This window comes from Lolium rigidum, chromosome 2 (assembly GCF_022539505.1).
Source record: "Lolium rigidum isolate FL_2022 chromosome 2, APGP_CSIRO_Lrig_0.1, whole genome shotgun sequence".
NCBI classification, from domain to species: Eukaryota; Viridiplantae; Streptophyta; class Magnoliopsida; order Poales; family Poaceae; genus Lolium; species Lolium rigidum.
The window spans coordinates 276,416,281-276,437,217 of record NC_061509.1 but is presented as its reverse complement, the minus strand read 5'-3'; the positions used below and the strand labels follow the sequence as shown (position 1 = coordinate 276,437,217).

Below are 20,937 nucleotides of genomic sequence, written 5' to 3'. Positions count from 1 at the left end.
CTAAAAAATTGAACTAAAGTTGGTAGTGGAGCATTGGCAAGCCAAAAAAATTGGCAACTATCCAAACAACAACCAATCTTTTGGTCATGACCAAAAAAATGGTAGGGTATAATTTGGTAGCAATCCAAACACACCCTTAGCAACACAATTTTCTAGTCCGTTGGTTCCGATTTATTTGGGTGATACACATCTCAAGAAAATAGTTTGACCAATGGTTTGATCAACAATACATAAGATATGTAACATAAAAAATTATATCATTGAAAACTTTTTTAATATGAATCCAATGATATAGTAATCTTTATGGTATATATCTAATATTTTGTTGACCAAATTAGTAGTTATTGTTTTCTAGAAATACATATTATTATCCTAGTAAAACGGTATTGGGGAGTACTACTGTCCGTTCCAATGAATAAGTTTTTTTTTGAAAAGTCAAACAATGTAAAATTTGGCTAAACGGTTAGAAGAATCTATCAACAACTAGTATTATATTTTCATAGATATGGTATGAAAATATATTTTATTGTGTATCTAACTTTACTGATTTTGTATCTTAGCATGTTTTTGTAGGTGTTATTAAAACTTAAGAAACAAGTACTCATTTGCTAGTGCTAGTATAAAAAGGCTCGCCTCCAATCAACATTAGAATTGTTGCTATATCTAGTAGGAGATTTTGCAAAAAAAAAAAGTCACAGACTCACAGGTGCACTGCGCATTGTATAGGTTGCCCTTGTGGAGTGAGCTTCATGGTCCCATGTGGACCAACAGCCAATTGAAGATTGGCCAGAAGGCACCGATTGGTTGAGCTGAGGTATAGGACGAGTACTCGCTGGACCTGGATTTGCTTTGGCCCACAACGTTGGGTTTTTTCACGGTACAGTAGTTTTTTTGCTACAGTAGCAAGAGTACTTTTCACGGTACCGTGCTGCTATTTTGAGCTCACGACCAAAAGTAAAAAAGCAAAGGAACAAACGTCACAGAAAAGAAGCTCGCTGACTATAAATGCAAATTTTCTTTTATTCGGCTGAGCTGAAGATTCTCCTTTTTTTGTTGGCTGAGGTGGACAGTTAGCCTTGCTGATTCCCTTGGTGGTCGTCACCTCTCACGTCAGAAACTGTGTGCGCGGTGGAGAAATTTCCTAGCCCCACACATGTGAACCCGGCCAAAGCCAGCTGACACGTGGGCCAGAGACAACAACTACTCGTGACACGGCGCAAGGAAGAGGTCGGGTAGATCTGGTTGGTGCACGGCTGCTGCATGCTACTGTATTTTACACCGACTGTTTACCATACTGGCCACCACCAGGTCGTGCACCAGGTCCCTGCTAATTTAAATGTGGTGGCCGTCGAGTACCCGAGACAAGCTGCGACGTGATGCCAGGACTACCAGCTAGATTTAAACATAAACAAAGGTTTGCCAAGATGCAATATAAAAGATGTGGAGCGGGCTCGATGGGTAATTATTCGTCACCCCACTAGAACATGGTCACTGTATAACATAATTGTTGAGAATAAGCGTCTCGGTAACCGCAATGAAGGACATATGAGATTTCCAAGGTGAGTTGGTTCTACCAGACCCTAAGGCAGTAAGCTGGCAACAATATCTACCTATGAATGTTGAAGTCATTGATCGCAACATATCCAAACACCTACATAAGAACCGTTAGTTCAGCGCAACTGAAACCTTTGATAGGGGCGAATTATTTGTTGGTGAAATGAGTATACTTGATTGTGTAGCATGGTTCCAAGTCTATCAAATATAAGAGGGATAAAAGACACGTTAGTTCGAAGTATATGGATAATTTTAAGGACATGGAGAATATTTGCCAGGTAGAGTTTGTCCAGTTTTCAGCTGAATATTGTGTTCAAGTCAGTTGAACCCGAACTTGGTTTTTGTAACCGAGGTGCATAACTATGGTTATTATAGTTGGTGTTTTATATGATGTCAGAAAACCACATCGTGTAACGCATCCCGACCAGATAGATAAATGTGCAACGGAGCAAGCGACGGGTGTTAGGCTATTGGAGAGCACCATCCGTAGTGATGCCTTACAAAGTAGGAGTAAACGGGATTACCAAACCTCGTTAACAATTCTCGAAGTCGGTGTTGTCCTGGGATTGCTTGGTTGTGTAAGGAAAAGTTTTCTTTTTGGTTTCGAATCTCTTTGGATTCAGTCGAAGTTCCCACATATTTGTAGCACTCCGATCTATTGACCATGGGGATTCCTCGAAAGAATCTGGTTAAGCTTTCTGAGCTATGAGAATATTGGTCGGATCACTCTTCACTTCACCTCATGTAGATTGAAGAATTGCCGCCGACGAGTTGCCTCGGAATCGCCATGAAGTCCCACGTGGCCCCATAACCTACCCTGATGATGTTTTTTCTTCTTCTTATAAACGTACGCAATTCTGCTCCATCCCTAAGTTTCAAAAGAAAAAAACTACCGATCCCTAGTGTCTACACCTTTCTTATTCAAAGAGATCTAAGAAGGGATAGGGTGTTTCACGCACCAGGGTTCATATGCACTCTTTATTTGTAATGTATATTAAACATATTTAAAAATGTCAAAAAATACAAATAAAAAGTCTCGTGTATACCTTGACATGTTACATGCTCACAAAGTTGTTTTATCAAAAAATGATATGTTTTGTGCCTTGTGCAATAAAGACAAAATTTTGGTGCTAAAATAGTATATTTCTCGAGGCATTATTTGTCTTTTTTATACAGGGTACAAAAATTGTCGATTTTATGTGAAATTTTAGGTGCACACATAGAACATGTCCCTCTACATGCTAATTTTGTTTCCTAATTTTTATCGTTTTTGAAATATATTTTGTACATATCAAGTGCATATGCACCGGGCTCAGTTTTGGTTTTCACCTTTTTTATGAAAGCCCATCGAAAGCCGTTCTTGAACTTTGGAAAAGAGCCCATCAGCCGGGCCCATCGGCCCTCCCTTCAAAGCCCAAATGACATCCACCAAACCCGACCGCTCCGGCAGCAAAACCTCGTCGCCGATGATTCGCATCACCGCGCCGGAGCAGCCCCCTCGCCGCCTACCGTCCTCTGCTCCTCGCCGCCGGTCCCCCTCGCCGGTTCCTAGTCTCCCCCATCTCCGGCTTGTCCCTCCTCGCATCCGCCGGTCCCTCCTCTCTCCGCCACCGGTGCGTAACTGCAGCAGATCGACGCCGCCGGCGGCCCGCCGCCATCTCCCTCCGGACCAGCAGGGTCCCGGCCCGCCTCCCCTCTTCCCCGTAGCATCCTACTGCGAGGGAGGCGAGAGAGGACCCGTCTCGTCCTCGCGCTCGGGCCTGTGGCCTGCGAGACAGCGGACGACGAGGGGCTCTGGAGCTCGCGGCGGCGCAGGAATGGAGGCGCCGAGGATCTGCTGCTGCTGCCGGCCTCGAATCCGTCATGCTCCTGCTGGCCACCTCCCCTACCCTGCTGCAGCCCGGTGAGCTCCCTCTCCTCCTCCACGCATTCCTTGTATTGTGGTAGTCAGTTAGTCAGTCACTATAGTTACACTAGTACATAGCTTCATTACATGCTTCCAACCATGCCATCTTATTTTGTGTATTAATAGCTAGCTCTTCATCCCTGACAAAACAAACTATCCGTATGCTTTGTCAAAGCGTGCTCACCGAGTTTCCAATAAAATGACTCATTCTAGTTGTTTTTCTCTATGCTTAAGCATACCATGTTTGTTCCAGTTAAGTGCATTTTACTTTCTAAATAATTCAGTACCTGTCCCGTGTCTAGTTGTTTGTGTTTGCTTAAGAATTACCGAATCTAAACTCTGTGTTTATGCTTTTGTGTTCGAGGTGATTGTCAACCAACTACAACATGGCATGGTGACGTGGCCCGTGGGTAGTTGCTGCGGTGGAACGAAGCCCCATCGAATGGGGGTTTCCAAGTCTGTCCTTGCCTGGAAGCAGCAGCTGCATCGGGTGATTGCCGGCTGGCCGTGGCAGCCATGACGGCGGCGGCAAGGTGCCCTAACAGCAGCAGTGGCATAGGCTGAAGCCGGCGCTGGAGATGGAGGACCTCCTCCATGCCTTGGATCCTCCCCCGTCAAGCTCACATGCCATGGTAAGCTCTTAATCTGTTCTCCTATCCGTGTTTAGACCTAAAAATGCAAGGTTCCAGCCTCCTCATGCTCGTGCTTGTGCTTGTGCAGATAAGGAGAAGAGGTTTGGTGACACTCCGTTTCATGTCTTTAGTTGGATTAGGGTTGAAGATTCTAGGTTCTGTTTACGGGAGTTCATGATTTTAATGGTTTCTAGCTTCTGTTAAATATTTGTGCTACAACGCTTGTATATACACATATCATGATCACATAAATAGAATTTTTCATATATTGGAATCTGTCCATTTCCTTGTGTGGAAGAACAAGCAAACACATTTTTTCCTTTTTAGCCTTGCATGAGTATTTGTTCAAACCGAATGCCTGCATTATGTGTTAATACCTATGCTGCAGTATATTTCAACTTTGTACACCTTGTCCCGGTTATGCTGCACTTTGTTGTGCTATTGTCCGCATCTACGTATTTGTATCATTTTTTACTGGAAATTGCATTTCATTTAGTTTGAATCTTTTAGAACATTTTGTATTTTGCAAGTTTATCTTGGTAGATTAACCATGTGTTGTGTCTCTTGTAACTATAACTCGCTTCTCTACGTACTGAAAAGATATGCTAAGCTTCTGTACGTTTGGTTGCAACAGCTCCATGGGTGAGCTGATGTGGGAGACGGAGAGGTTGAGCCGGAGGAGCTGCGCAGCTTGCCTGCCTGTGGCGACCACATGCAGCAGTGCTATCTTGCCGGCGACGACGGCCAGCAACGCCGCTACACCGTGCGCCCTCCTGCTCAGGCCTTCCCGCCACCCTGACTGAGAGGGCACCCCTGCCCCAGCCTATAGCTGCAGGACGACACAAGGCAGCAGCAGCTGCTGCTGTATGTGTTCATTGATGGGCTTCTGCCATTTGGAGGTATAAATCCTTCGCTTCAAGTGTATTTTTGTTGTAATCAAGTGTTGTTTTGGCAAAGCACCAAATGGATAAAATACGTAGCATGTTTTCACCACTGTGATATTAAATCTATGTTCAGCGTCCACTTGCCATATGGTATTAAGTAAGTGCTCAAGTCAACATCACTTATGATATTTGGATTTCTTTGTTCATAAAACCCAGTAGGTACTCTTCATATTTATGCTTCATATAAATTATCAACCATGTGGTGTTGTATAGTATACTGAAAAATTCGTTTCTGCAAGTTGACAATGAAGTAGTAAAAAGAAAATTTAACTTCTGAACATTCATAATCTTCGCTCGAACTATTTCCCCACATTAAAGAAGTTATAATTCGTCATCCATTTAATTCTGGAACAACTCAGGAACCATTCGTGTTAAAGTTTGGTTGCCATGGCTGCCATGAGAGTAAACCCTCATGAGCAACACTACCTATCTGGATGATTATGCATTTTTTGCTCTTGGTACAATAGAAGCCAGCATTTAGAACTAGAATTTCGATCTTAAGTATTCAGTTCTAGGTTTAAATCATTCATTTAGTTCAAGAGTTGATTGAAGTGTTGATGCTCACTAGTTCTAGGAACCGACCGTCTAGCCGTCCTATCTCCTGATCGTGCTTTCTGTAAGTGTTAAAGTTTGGACTAATGCATATGTTCAAATATTTTGGTATTACTTGCATATGAATTGATCAATGACTCCATATTTATTCTGTCGCATTATGCCTTTAGAGGTTATATTTGTGATTGTTTAATTGGTTAGAACCTAAATTATGGTCCAGCTACAGTGATGAGCTGCTGAGTGCTGTGTTATAATGCTAATGGTAGTCATAGTAATAACTTAATGATACAATTTGTAGAATCACTCATGTGAGACTCTGATCAGCAGCTGCAACCTCATCATTTCTTAAATGACTTCATGCTTTAATAGCATCCTATGAGATGGGTGAGATGGTCACGGTGAATGCAATATTTGTTAAGATTTTAGATCTTTAGAGTCGTTTAGGTAAAAAAGTCTTCTCAAGTTTCGTACCTCGTTCATGCAAATCCTTACAGCTTTGTAAAAGATGGGCATGGCAGGAAAATAGTAGAATTTAGGAGGGAGAACAGAATTGGCTGTGTAACATGAGCTTTTTATCTCTTAGCTTCTTTAACCTTGACCTTGCTGAAACACTATAAGCCTTATAGTTTTAGTGCACTCATCTCTTACCTCTTTATCTGTTGTAGCATATTGTTAGTGGTTAGTTAAATTTTGTTGACTGGTTCTGTAATCGAATTGAATCGGATGGGTCCCAGTGGCACTGATTAAACTTGCACTGAACTACTTCATTTATTTCCCTTTTCTTAGTCGCTGGAGATGCTGATTAAAACCTGTGGAGATTTTGTTCAGATGCATGTTGCCGAGAGGGATATACTCCATGAAATGGTGAAGATAGTTAAGAAAAAGGTATGTCCACACAGTTCTTGTCCTTCCATTTAAATAATAAGATTTCAGTTTTGATTTATTTTTTGTTTTGTAGCCTTGATTATCCTGTAAAAGAGAAGATACCCAGTCTGATAGGCGCATGGCAAGAAGCTTTTGGTGGTGCCCGTGCAAGATATCCACAATATTATGCGGCATATGAAGAGGTGCTGTTATTATTCACGTCACATGTATTTACATTTTGTTTATCTTTCAACAGTTTTCACCATCTGTAGTACTTCTTCCAAAAAGTATGAACAAAATAATACAAAATTCTTGTGTGCATGCTGCTAAAGTTTGCTGAAGTTTGTTTCTTTTGTTCAGTTGAAGGTGTAGGCAGTAGAAAGAAGCATATATGCATGTATGGATGCAAATTTGTTGGAGTTAGATGAGCTGTTCATCATGTTTATGTTTTCCTCCATGCATTTAGTTGGGTGGTCCGAGCTAGCACACACCGTAGGCTGCGGCAGTCTGTACTGACATACAGATGATCAGATGCTAGCTAGTAGTGTGTTAGCTAATTAGGAATAAGAGCATGCTAATTAGAGTGTATGTGTTCATGGAGGTTAGTCATGCCAAGCCGTTAGTGTCGCATGACAACATACATGTGTAGCAATGGCACTAACATGTGAATGTGCTGTTGGGCTGGTCTCATGTCTGTGCGTGGGTTTTGTTACAAAGCATTGTGACCAGTTTGTTTATTTTGACAAGTTGAAAAACAATAGCTGCTGGATTTAGTTTCGCACTTGACAAAATTATATTGATCTTGACTCGACTTAAATAACAATACTATCTGCTAGGTATACATATAGTCAATAGCAGTACATCCACATTCCACAGTATATATTTATTCATAGTATTACAGCAACCACAAGTGTAATATTTTGGACCTGATTCCATAGGCACTAAAATGCTTCCACTCTATTTTTTTTTTCATACTTCTCGTATTATTCAAGTCAAGATTGTTGCCTACAACTAAAAGATTAGTTGTGCATGTTTGATAATTTAAGTCAATTGCTGCAGCTTATTGTTGGAGCAAAATAGATTCAGAATGGCGTGTGATCGCTCCCGCCGAGAGTGGCTCGCCGTGGCGCAGGGATGGCGTCGGGAGGCACGGTGGAACGAGCCTGTGGCCGCTTGACCAAGCTGCTGCTGTAGGCGGTCCAGCTGGAGCTTCTGCCTGGGCGACCTCGCGCCCAAGCTGCTGCCGCCAGCCATGTCCCTAAGGTGCTGCTGCTTCTGGCCACCAATCCGAGCTGCTACTGCCTGTGAGGTATATCTTCTCCCCCTTCATGTGTGTAGGCAGTAGATGTATGCTTTTGCCAGCCTTGACGGATGTAAATTTTGTTATGCAATGCATAGGAAATAAATTAGTGTGAAGTGCTATTATCTACCGTTTGTTCTGGATCGTGTTTTGGTTTGCAATTGGTTGCCGAATTGTGGCTGAGAAATCGAATTCATTGTGACTAACACGTGGGATGCAACAGTTTCGAAAACGTTGATCATACTAGCTGGTATCCTTTGTCAGTTCCGCATTTTTCAGTTGGTAGACGATTGGAGGTTCAGGGGTCAAATGTAAAACTATCAGCACTGACTCTTGCAAGCACTAGTCATTTTGTTTTCTACTACCTCTGAAACTCTCTTTTTTCAGATAGGTAGTAAAACTGAAACCCGAATGAAGGCTTCTTCTACAGCTTCTACATGTTGTTTCCCGCTTGAATATTGCTGATAGATTCCGAGTAGTTACATGCTGTCTGACCTAGTAACCTAATATAGTGTTATTTCACGGACTGCAGCAAGCCAATTGTAGAAGCACTTGTTAGTGCAGGTTATTGCGCCCAGCTGCTCACATTCAGGCAGACTGCCCAGTGTCCATTTTCTGTGGCTGTCATGGCATGTTCGGTGAGGAGTAATAAACTGGATATTTGGAGCACCTGCCTTACATTTTTTTCTACTACTTTAATCAAATTGGCAAGTATATGCAATGCAGAGTGTATATAAGCAAGTCTCTTTACCTTAATGAATCAAACTATATCTTGTTCTCTTAGGTGCAAGCTTTGCATTCTTCCTGAGGATGCAGTAATCTCAGCTTCACCATGGGGGAGTAGTTCTTAATTAGGGTCACGATCCCATTTGTACTCAATTCAACAATGGACAACAGCTCAGGGTGAAGTGCTCTTCTTATCTGTTTTTTTTTTTTTGTGATCGTGTTTGCTGTGAAATTGGTAGCCGAATTGTAGCTGGGAGCGGAAGCCATATTCATTGTGACTGACATACGTGTCAACTTGGGATGCAACGGTTTCGCAAACAATCTCCTTTCTTGAAATATCTCTATAGCTACTTCCGGATTTATCTAACTATGTCAGGAGAAGATATTAGGCCATCGAGGATTGTTCAGTGATGCCTATCATGGTTTTAAAGGCGCTAAGGCGTCTTAGAGTGGTTGGGGGCGCTCTGACACCTAAGCGATGAACGCCTAGGCGCCTAAAGCGGTTGATTTCCAAAGCGGGGGGTGGGGGGCACCTAGGCGACGCCTTGAAAACCATGCTGCCTAGGCGATTAAAGTTATCCGATTAGCGATTCAGTGAGTGCATGCAATATTTCCATACTTTTTAGAGGGTTGCTTCTCCCTGTAGAGGTTTGGACGGAAATTATTCATGTATGTTTGTTAATTGTGCTCGTGAAATTGGTAAATGTTGTGTAATATCTGAGTTATATCTTTTCCTTCAAAATATCATGTCTTCAGAACTCTTACCAGAGTCAGACTTCAACAGATTATGGTGTTAAGACAGTTTGCACTGATCCAATTGTAGAATTTTGTTAAGCCCAAGTGTATTAGTATGCACTAATGCACATGTCAACTCGAAGAGTACAAAATTGTACAATTCTTCTTTCATTTTTTTGTTAGAAGTACTTCCCTTGCACTATGTTGCAGGTATTTTATGATTTTGATTTACTGTATGCTTTTGTCTGAACTCTGAATAGACTTATTGATGCTTTAAACTATGAATAGACTTATAGATGCTTTAAACTCTGAATAGACTTATTGATGCTTTAAACTATGAATATATGTTATTATTTAGTTTTGTTTATGGTTTTGGTTGAACTATGAATAGACTTATTGATGCTTTATTGCTTATGTGGCATTTGGGTGGGTGGGTTGTTTAAACTTTTGATCAATGACTAGGAGTTTGTGGACATATCAGATATGCACTGCCTATATTGTGGTTAAGAAAACGAATCCCCGGAACCATAGAATGTGGGCATACTTTGGCAGGTTCTTTGTGAAATAGATCTGAAAGTATCTGGGTTTGATGAGTAGGAAAAGGGTTGGATTTTAACCGTTGGACAATTTTTTTGGCCGTGCTTTTCTCCATTGGCTGGTTATATGCTCTTAAAGCATACTGCCTGTTCCATAGATATCACCCGCTTGAAAGTATTGTTAGGTAGGTTACTGTCAGCCATTTTGATTTGATCACATACAATACTTTCAGATTAGGAGAGACACCGATGCCCATTTTACATAAATAGTTGTGATTGTTCTTGTACCTTTGGCATTTGCAGAGTATCTCAGCCATGCAAGCTTAAAGGTTCACCAAGTTTAGCGGAAAAAAGACCTTATTGACAAAGACATGGCAATTGTAAGTTTCCTCTTATTCTTTCTGCTAGCCGCTTATTTATAGTTCTGTACTATTTTCACTTACATTTTGATGCTTCTTTTTCTGTTACTGTGAAGGAAATGACAATCGGAATGTTGTAGTTATACGTAAAATCTTGTTCACAAATTCCTTCTATAATCTTGAGCTTGGTTATTCTCAAATGTTCCCTCACATATGACCTGCACTGCACGCCATGTAATGAAACTGTCTGGTACTTAACTGAAGTGTTTACTAGCTGTCTTGGTTATTATTAGCTACTATCTCTTGGGCTTAATGCTTGAAGATATTTTTATTCTCATGCTTGTTTAAGATAACAGCATTAGAGCTAGGTAGTGAATATACTAATGCCCTTGCATATATTTAGTTGTTTATATACTTCCAGTTTTAGATCTAGTAGTTTAAGTACAAGTATTGAGAGAGTTAGGCATGCCATCATATGTCTATAGGCGTGAAAATTTCGTTGACATTTGTCAGTATTGTTGCTGTGTTGACACATACAGGGGCTTCATTGTCTCTTTGGTAATTGATACTCGATAGTATATACTAATCCAGTAAACCTGCATGTTATTAACTGCTAAATCTATAAAACAACGTGAGAGCTTGTCCTCTTTTATGGCTCCCATACATGATGATTTGCCTGCAGCGCAAGTATGGTTGTATAGTGAAGGATAATGGGAGGTTCTGTGCTTGGAGGTGTACCTATACTTGACTAACTGAAGTAGTGAAGTGTAACTGGGGCAACTCCATCTGTTCCGCCATCCGGCGTCTGCGACACCTTTGACTCCATCTCCATCCGTAACACCCGGAGGAACCCAAGCAGAAGCGGCAGCAGGCATGAAGCATATCATGTACAAGGAGCCTATGTGTTATGTGCATTGTGTGTCGAATATATCATGAATTTTCGTGGTTATTCTTCCTGTGGCTTGGGCTATGTATGTATTGTGTGTGCTTTATGCTTGTGTGAGAGCAGCCCACCATTGATGTAGCCGGTACAGATAACATGTGTGTGTGAACTCAATGGTTCTTTTTTTGTTGAATGAAAGCTATAGTATGTACCTTTGTATAAACTCAATCAGATAGCATGTACTCCGTCTTATTTGGTTCAAACCATTCTCTCTCTAGCTGGTGTAAACAATGTATTCCTTAAGTCGGGAACAAGTTTTATGAGTAGGAAAAGGGTTGGATTTTAACCGTTGGACAATTTTTTTGGCCGTGCTTTTTTCCATTGGCTGGTTATATGTTCTTAAAGCATACTGCCTGGTTAATGGAATGACATGTTTCCAGTTTTTTTACTACGAAAGATAACCAAAGGTCAAAAGGTCTGGTTGGACTATATGTTTTGATGCAAAAAATACTAAGCCCAAGTACGTGTTTGTTCAAGGATGCATGCTTGTATTTCATATTTGGAAGCCAAACCATTCTCTATCTACACAGAAGCAGCAGCCACATTCGTACTCCCTCCTCAAGAACTCCATGGATATGGTGATGATGTCGCCTCTCCGCCCCATGTGTGTCGACAGCGACATGGCCACCGGCAACCTCACGATCAAGTGCTCTGCCGCCGTCATCGCTTCCCTCACCGATGGCACGCTTGCCTCCCCCGTCGTTGTCGCATGCAACAACAGCCGCGCGCGCCCTCGCCTTCCTTCTCCGCGCGCGCGCTCCGTCAGCCAGTGGTGATCGCCGAGATCGTCGTCGACATCCTCCACGCTCTGTCGCAACAAGGCGCCGGCCGCCGCCTCGTTTACCGACATGGCCGCGTGGGTGCTGCTGTCCCTCGTCATCGCCATCTCCCGGAGCGGAGCGCCTCTCGCCTCCCTCTGGGAGCTCCTCTCCAGCGCGGCATGCGTCTTCGTCCGGCGAGCAGTGAGACAGTGAGAGTGAGACCTACCGGCGTCGCTCTGCCCGACCAGGTGTCGCCCAGCTTGGCGTAAGACATGGATGTGACCACCATCCGCGGAGACGGCACGCTCGTCATTGCGCTCGTGCTATCATCCTCGGCATGCTCACGCCAGCGAACCCTCTTCAGCCCTACCACGCCCACGGTCGCCCCGGTAAGCCCGCTTGCAGCCTCGCAGCGACCGGCATGCCCACGCCCGAGCTAGTACGGCTTCGCCGCGAACGACATGCCCAAGATTCCAAGAACCCGTGGCCGAAGCTGGCGGAACCGCTACCGCGGTCAGTGAGAGCGAGACATGTGCTCGTGCACGCCCTCGGCGGCGCCATGCGCGTCCTGGGCGATGTCATTGCTTGCAGCTCTGTCCATCCATCCACGGCAACAGCTGAGCACGACAGCTTCTCCAACATCACAACAACAAGGAATGAAGCAGACTGGATCGTTAGCTTTGTCTTCAGGTATTTTGTCACTCGGTTGTGCCACGAGCAACGGCAGTGTCATGCCCGTACTTGTACGGTTGTACCTCGCTGGGCTTGGGTCCATGACCAGAATCGGTGACTGGGCTGGTGGCTACAAAACCAGCGATGCACAACAAGATGACTGAGCGTCGTGTCGAACAGAAAGAACTGAACCTATCATCTCTTTCCTCTATCCTCCTTCTGTTCTTCTTCCTCAAGGAGGTGTAGCTACTCTCCACAAGCGGCCTGTATCCATCTCACGCCCCGGCGATCACCGGCGGCGAGGTCCAAGTACGGACATGACAGACTGCAGCTCTGCAGCAATTTTTTCAGGGAAAATCTCTGCAGCTGCATATACACAAACAGCAATCAAAGCGGCTCGTTTTAAACCAGTTGCAGCCCGACTTCAACCCTCTTTCGGTTTAGATTTTACAAGGAGTTCAAATCCTTCCCGGTTTCAATCTCTGACTTGGTGCCCTGTAAATTGAATTCCCGAGTTGCAGCCAACCAAGAACTCCAGGGAAGCCGCCAGTTTTCAGCGGAAGCCAGGGATTCCTAGGATATCAGTTTTTAAAGAGGAGCCCAGCAACTCGCGAGTCATCCGCGAGCCATGGGGGTGAGTTCCTTGAACTGTAGTTTCTTTTCCTCTAGTTATTCTGTTTGTGGAGAACCCATCCCCTAATCAAAGTTGCTTCCTTAAACCTGTTTATGGGGGGAAAATCAAATATCTCTTTGGACGACATAAAAAATTGCATCCTTACACGAATATGGAAACTGTAACTCTGAGCTGGCTGAATCAAAATTGCTTCTTTCTTAATTGCAATGTTTTGATTGTGAAAAAATATCACCAAGTCTGTACCTCTTGTACTACATGGAAATTACATCTTTGTGATCGTATAGAAATTGCAACTCAGAGCCAGAATCAGAATTGTAAAATATCATCTATTTTGTACCTCTTGTACTATATCGAAATTGCATCTTTGACTGTATAAAATTTGCAACTCTGTGGCTGAATCAAAAAAGCTTCTTTTGTTCTCAATTTGCATTGTTTTGTTTGAAAAAATATACATCATTATGACTAGTGTAATTGCATATGTGAGATTCTCAATGTTTCATCTTTGAGTAGTGTGAAACTAACTCTTATTTGCCTCCATGCGAAATGCAGAAAGGCAGTAGAGATGATAGGATCAGCGCATTGCCTGATGACATTCTGGTCAACATTATTGACCGACTCAATGTCCCAGATGCTGCAAGAACCAGCATCCTATCCAGGAGGTGGAGTCAGCTCTCTGCTAAACTCTCTCGGCTGATAATAAATGCTCAGCACTTCCTACCTGAGGGCGTGTCAAACGTCAACGTGTCTGATGATGAAATGGTTCGGGTGAATGCTGCTGCAGTTGAAGCGACAAAGAGCATACTGACAGGCAGAAGTCCAGGTGAACACACCATCCGCTTCCTGTCTGCTGCGTTCTACTTGAGAGATGATGTCCCCATATCCATTGGACAAGCTATTGGTCATGTGATGGAGACACACTTGGTTGAGATGGTCCAGTTCAGTGTTATGACAGGGAAGGTTGGCACCGATGACCTCAATGATGATGAGCTGATCATATGTGGGAGAGAATTCATGCGGTTCTTTGATGCCTGTCAAAATGCATTTGGTGGTCTCACTAGTCTTGACATAGAGAATTTGAGATTTGGCGAATCAGACATACCCAACATCCTCATCACTTGCAAGCGGTTGAAGCATTTGCGCATGCTCAATTGCGACTCGGGTGATCCCAGTGCGCTGAAAGTTGAGCATGCTCATCTAAGTGAACTCAGTATCATCAATTGTTTCTTCGAACAAGTTATGTTGAACTGGCTCCCTCAACTCACACAGATGACATTTGATGGTTGGATAAATTACCAAGATCCACTAGTTCTTGGCCATGTCCCATTGCTCGAGACTTTAAGCCTCACAAATACTGGCTATAGTTTTCACAACCTGGTCAAGTTGAGTGAGTTTATTAGCAGTACCTCTATACGGGATTTGAAGTTGGGATTTAGATCCGAAAAGGTAAGGCAGCTATTGTCACTTTGCTAGCTGAGGCTTCATTTATTCTCCCCTCATCTCATCATGTGTTCATTTGTTACAGATTTGGGTGCAGCCAGAATGTCCAACGGAAAGTCTGGCATCTGTTTTCTGCCAACTAAGGTTTGTGAATCTGGTTAATCTTCCTGAAGGGTGTGATCTCACATGGACAATGTTTATTCTTGAAGCTGCGCCCTTACTGAAGGAGCTATACATGACGGTATGTGCTTTACCTTGAGATTTCTCTTTGCCACATGGACAATTTTTGTAAGATTTTCTCACCACATACATATATCTGCTCAATTGACAAATTATTTTTTCCTTTGTCCTATTGCTGGTATGCAGGTATGGGACCATGCATGTATGATGGAAACAGATGAGGAGACGAGGAAAGAAGAAATGTATAGCGAGAACAGGGGTGTGGAGTGGGACTCATCTGCATCTGATTTCAAACACCACAGTTTGGTCACACTCATCATCTTTGGCTTTGAATCTGAAGATTACATGGTGAGTTATCTCAAACGTGTTATGGAAGCAGCGGTGAATCTAGAAGACGTGTTCCTCTATAGTAGTTTAGAGTGCAACCACTGCGATGCTAAGCCGGCCAGGTTCCCTCGGACTAAAAGACAGAGGATGTCACTGAAGAAAAGAGTTACCGCAGGAATTGAGTCGTTTGCCATCATTCACTCTAGTCCAACGTTGAGGGATGATCATCTAGCAAAGATTGTGTACCCGGAGTGTTCACTAGAAATATCGAGAACAATGTTGCTAAGGCAGTAAGGTGTTGGGCATGTTTCTTATGTACTTTGAATAAGAGCTCCTAAGTTATTTTTTGTGTGGGTTATGTAACTTCTTATGACAAAAAGATGATGGTTATTATCATGAATTTAAATCGTGTCTCTCCACCCTCTAGATATGAGTAGATGTTAAATCTATTACTCCAGTATAACTACATATATCAAAGCCGTACACTTTTGATGAAACCACAAAAATTTGAGTTAATGTAGATATATTATACCCTATATCAAACTGGACTTCGAAAAGGCCTATGATAGGGTCAACTGGGAGTTCTTGAGGGAGGTACTCCTGAGAAAGGGTTTCTCGGCAATGGTGGTGCCCCGGCTATTGCAGTTGGTGTCTGGGGGGGGGGGGGTAGACAGCTATCAATGTCAACAGGGAGATTGGTACATACTTCCGAAGCGCTAGGGGAGTGAGGCAAGGGGACCCACTATACGCTCTCCTGTTTGACTTCATGGCGGACTCCTTGGCTGCAATTTTGACGTGTGCCAAGGAGGCGGGGCACCTACAGGGGGTAGTGCCTCACCTAATTCCGGGGGGAGTTACCCATCTCCAATACGCGGATGACACTATGGTTATGATCGAACCGACACAACTGGGAACTACGAACTTGAAATTCCTGCTTCTATGCTTTGAGAATATGTCAGGGCTGAAGATAAATTTCAACAAAAGTGAAGTCATTGTGACAGGGTCTCCGATGACGATCGGATTAGGGTGGCGGATGCGCTGAACTGTAAGCTAGGGAGCTTCCCCATCTGATACCTGGGCTTGCCGGTCAGCGACAAAAGACTTTCGGTCGCGGACTGGTTCTTCCTCACTCAGAAGGTGGGCCAAAGGATGGAACCATGGCAAGGGCTCTTCCTAGCATCTGCAGGGAGGCTCGAACTGACTAACTCGTGCCTGTCAAGCCTACCAATGTTCGCCATGGGGCTCTACCTTCTATAGGACGCGACGCACGGGGCGATGGATGCTTCCCGGGCCCGATTCTTTTGGGAAGGGGTCGGCAACAAGCACAAATATCACATGGTAGATTGGGCCACAGTGTGTAAGCCGAAAGTGTTTGGAGGATTGGGAATCCTCAACACGAAAGCCATGAACATTGCGTTCATGCTGAAGTGGACCTTGAAACTATATCAGGGAGAGGAAGGCCTTTGGGCAAACCTCATTAGGGCTAAGTATCTTGGCGACAAAGACTTGTTCTCCCCAGAGGTTCCAACGAGAGGGTCTCAGATATGGAACACCATCCATAAGGTGAAATGGCACTTTAAGCTAGGGGCACGACACCGCGTCCGAGATGGGAGACAGACATACTTCTGGTTGGATTGGTGGACGGGGACGAGACCTTTCTACCTGCTTTTCCCACGGTTGTTCGCCTGTTGTGATAACCACTTCGCAACTGTGGAGGGAGTGAGGACGGATGCGGGGTGGAACATTAGGTTCAAGAGAACCTTTGGCACTGACGAGATAGTCGAATGGGAGAACCTTTGCAGGATCTTCGAGCTTTACCCCTTCGAAGGTGGGGGGGGGGGGGGGGGGACCAGGTGTCTTGGCACTGGAACCGTCAAGGGTTTTCTCCACACACTCGACGTACCTCCGACTGTCGCAAGTGGCGTCAGTTACATTCTTCAAGGACGTTTGGCGAACGAGGGTGCCGCCCAAAATCCGAGTTCTCATGTGGAAATTGATCGGGGGAAGCTACCGTCGGCGGAACAAGTGGCCAAGAGGCGTGGGCCATCTGACGGGAGTTGTGCTATGTGTGGCATGCTTGAGGACTGCGACCATATCTTCTTCACATGCCACCTGCCCAAGTTTATGTGGGCAGGGGTGCGGGAACTCCTCCCATGTAACTGGAATCCGTCAGGGGTCCGTGAGTTCATCGTGATAGTCCAAGATCTCTTCGGACCTCTTCGTAGGCTAGCTTGGTTCGCCTTCGCATCCTTAGGATGGACGCTTTGGAACACACACAACAAGCTGGCTATTGAAGGAAATGTGATCGGGCATCCAGCTGACGTTCTCTTCACCTTGTCTATTCACATGCAGAGCTGGAGGGTTTTGGTCAGATAGCTGGATAGGGACCTTACGGGCACGGCAGGCGCCTACGGGAGGCGAGCACTGATAGGCGGCTCTGTACGCTGAGGATTGAGAGACGGAGGGCACCTGACCTATGGCCTCATCGTCTGTTATCATGTCGCCCTGTTATGGTTTATGTGCGCGACGCAGCGTTGGACAAGGCCAGGTACAATCCTAGCCAAAGCACTGGATCAGCAGAAAAGGCAGATACTAAAAGAACAGCTGTCTACTATTATGGTTTTGTCCGTTAGATAATAATTAGTGATGGTTTAATGTGTGATAATTGGTGCAGCATGTTTAGGTTCATATGAATCAAACCCTATATATATATGATAAATACTTTATACTCCTGGATGTAATTACACTTATATTTAATATATTACCATACGGAAATATGTACGATACTTTATTAGTTTGAGTATGTTTTACACTATATCTAAGATACTCTAAATCAAGTTTGGTGAAAAAATGCAATTGAACCCATAGTTTATACTATATATCCGAAGTAAATGCATATGTATACGTAAAAAATGAGTCTACGTAAAAATGTTCTGCCTATAAATTGTGGCACAGAGAATTGGATAACACTCCAAGTTGAACACGCAGAACTCAGTGAGCTCAGTATTATCAGTTGCCGTTTTGACAAAGTCGAACTCAAGTGGCTCCCAAGACTCACCCGGGCAACCTATGCCTGCTGGGTCTCTTTCGACGAACTACCGCTGTCATTTGGTCATGTCCCATTGCTCCAGTTTTTGAACCTTACAAATGTTGCTCTTAGTTTCCAGAAAATGGTCAGGTTAAGTACGCTACTTTGTGAGACATATACACAAGAGCTGCGGTTGGGGTTTAAATGTGAAAGGGTAAGTTTGGATGATTTTTTTTTTCTGGCTTCATTTGTTCTCTGCTCATCCTACCATGTTTTTATTGTTGCAGATTTGCGTTGAACCAGAGTGTCTATCCCAAAGGCTGGCATTTGCGTTCCACAGACTAAGGATTGTCAATCTAGTTAGCATTCCTGAAGGGTATGATCTCACGTGGACAATGTTCATTCTGGAAGCTGCGCCATCCCTGGAAGAATTCTACATATCGGTATGTTCTTACCTAAATCTTGTTTTTTTATTGGTTTTACACCTAGAACTTGTTCTGGTCTTTTTATATTTGAGCAGTTGCTCTATTATTACCCTTGCTTGGTTGCACAGAGTACAGATGTTCTATGTGCAGCAAAACTAACCTGTTCCATTTACCTATGTATTGGCGAAATGCAGGTAATGGATCATCCGTGTGAAATGCAAACGGATAAGGAGAAGAGAAGGGAACTCCTCTTACTGAGACGAAGGGTGTAGAGTGGGAATCGCCTAGATCAGATTTCAAGCACCGCCACCTTACCAAGCTCATCATCTTTTGCTTTGAGTATTACATCGTGTGTCATGTCTGTCGTGTCATGAAAGCAGCGGTCAATCTGAAGAATGTGTACCTGTATGATAGGGTTGCATGTAGCAAGTGCCAACACATCAACCCTGTAAGGCCTGGTAGGCTTCCACGCAACAAGAAGAAATTGAATTTAATGAAGAAGCTATTGTTGCAGGGCATCGAGTCACCTGCCAGAATTCACTTCCTGATCCCTTCTCCTGAAATGGATGATGATCATGCTGCAAGGTTACCGTAGTGTTTCCGTTAAAAGTCTGGCTTTTCAGGAAGTTTATGTATTTCTATAAATTAAGTATAAGAAATAAACACGGTGTGCACACTGTCACCTTCACACCGTTGGAAAAAGTGTCTCCGGAGATCACATAATAAAACTACTTGAGTAGCACAATAGTTAGAATAACATATACATATTCAACCAGATTACAAAGCTCACGATCACATAAAGATCATATCATGGGAGAGAGAGATAGACCACATAGCTACCGGTAAAGCCCTCCCCGGAAGAGAACTACTCACTCCTCATCATGGAAGTCAGCAACAGCGATGAATATGGCGGTGGAATCGATGGAGATGGCTCCGGGGACAATTCTCTGTCCCGGCAGGGTGCCGGAACAGTGTCCCCCGAAACTTATGTGCGACGGCTGGACGGAGGGTGGACTGATTTAGGGCCGCGCCTAGGCCTGGTCTGGCCGCTATGTGGCGCCTTCTCGTCTCTTCGGCTTTTGTTTCGTCCAATTTCAAGAATATTTCATGTGCAACTTTTCTGAAATACAAAACAGCAGAAAACAGGAAACTGCATTGTGACATCTTGTCAATAGGATAGTGCCGGAAAATGTATAAAAGTGCAACGAAGTGTAAACAAAACATATATAGATTGGTGTAAAATAAGCATTGAGCATCAAAAATTATAAATACGTTTGCAACCGTATCAATGGCTCAAGGACATGACGATTGACCTCTTTAAACCTTTTCTGATTGGACAAGTTCAAAGAAGAAACACATACCTCGCTTAGATCCGTCACCGCGAAGCAAATATGAGCGCCACCTCCTTCTGCAATCTTTGACGACAAGCCCGATGTGCCGCCCTCTGAGACTCCCCACCATTCCTTTGCAGATCCCTTCCACTTACCGGCGTAGGTGAACGGTAGATGTATCGCAACGGAACCTGGGATCCCGACGGCGCTTCTCCGGCGAACCCGTAGTTAGAACCCTCATCGGATGACTCAGAGTCGGTCCAGAACTTGCTCTTGCTCGCCGGCGCCGGACTCTTGGCCGTTCCGATCGACTCCGGGGGCGAACAGGCGGGATCGCCTGCCCCGTCGCCAGAGCCGCGGGAAACGGTCATCTTTTCGTGAAAGTGCATCTCTTTCCCGGCTAGGGTTTGTATGGAGGAGAAAATGAGGGTGACGAGCGCAGGACCTCTTTATATACGCCGGAGGCAGATGAGGGGTGCGGCACGCGTGGCATTGCTATAACTTCATTGCCAGAGGTGAGCGGCAGCCGCTCGGCAGGCGAGGCATCGCCATTAATATGGCGCAAATTGCTGAAGCGACGCAGTGGCGCCAGCGCGCCTGAGAAGACGCATCGAGCCTAGATCGCTACCAGGCGGGTCCGCCGAAACGTCCAAGCGAACACTCGGTTGGTCCATGCAGCGGCCGCAGAGACGTATCCAAGACGTATATTTAAACCAGGTTTATGTCTCCGCGAACAACACGATCAGTGCAGGCCGGTGAGCCTGGGCTGAGTGTCCGTTTAAGTCGCTCCTTTGGAGATACCCTAAAGACCGACGCAACGATACATTCAGGGGCTGGCTGTTTACTCGTCATGTCTTAACAAGCAGCAGCCACATTCGTACTCCCTCCTCAAAATGTGTGCTCAAGAACTCCATGGATTAGATACGGTGATGATGTCGCCTCCGCCCCATCCCCATGTGTGTCGACAGCGGCAACCTCATGATCAAGTGCTCTGCCGCCGTCATCGATTGCACAGTTGCCTCCCGCGACGTTGTCGCCTACAGCGGTCGCGTCCTCGCCTTCCTTCTCCGCGCGCGCGCTCCGTCAGCCGG

General features: G+C 44.5%; 1 protein-coding gene and 1 long non-coding RNA gene across 7 annotated transcripts; both read left to right on the top strand.

The window, feature by feature from the left end:
* The first annotated feature begins 3,388 nt into the window (after positions 1 to 3,388).
* LOC124688868 lies at positions 3,389 to 11,358 on the top strand. 6 transcript variants are annotated; one of them, XR_006998652.1, is made up of 8 exons: positions 3,389 to 3,457; positions 3,825 to 4,092; positions 4,181 to 4,991; positions 6,375 to 6,473; positions 6,547 to 6,655; positions 7,512 to 7,761; positions 10,053 to 10,129; positions 10,791 to 11,358. It is a non-coding gene; the product is annotated as an uncharacterized LOC124688868 (long non-coding RNA). The 6 variants fall into 6 exon arrangements; XR_006998650.1 differs by lacking the exon at positions 3,389 to 3,457 and having other exon boundaries at positions 3,477 to 4,092; positions 4,181 to 4,193; positions 4,727 to 4,991; XR_006998653.1 differs by lacking the exon at positions 3,389 to 3,457 and having other exon boundaries at positions 3,477 to 4,092; positions 4,181 to 4,247; positions 4,727 to 4,991.
* Positions 11,359 to 13,006: 1,648 nt separating this feature from the next.
* Positions 13,007 to 15,409, top strand: LOC124688867. Its single transcript, XM_047222483.1, has 4 exons — positions 13,007 to 13,118; positions 13,668 to 14,561; positions 14,641 to 14,796; positions 14,922 to 15,409. Exons 1-4 carry the CDS (start codon positions 13,113 to 13,115, stop codon positions 15,354 to 15,356), a joined length of 1,491 nt encoding a protein of 496 aa, XP_047078439.1. The 5' UTR covers positions 13,007 to 13,112; the 3' UTR covers positions 15,357 to 15,409.
* The last annotated feature ends 5,528 nt before the right edge of the window (positions 15,410 to 20,937 follow it).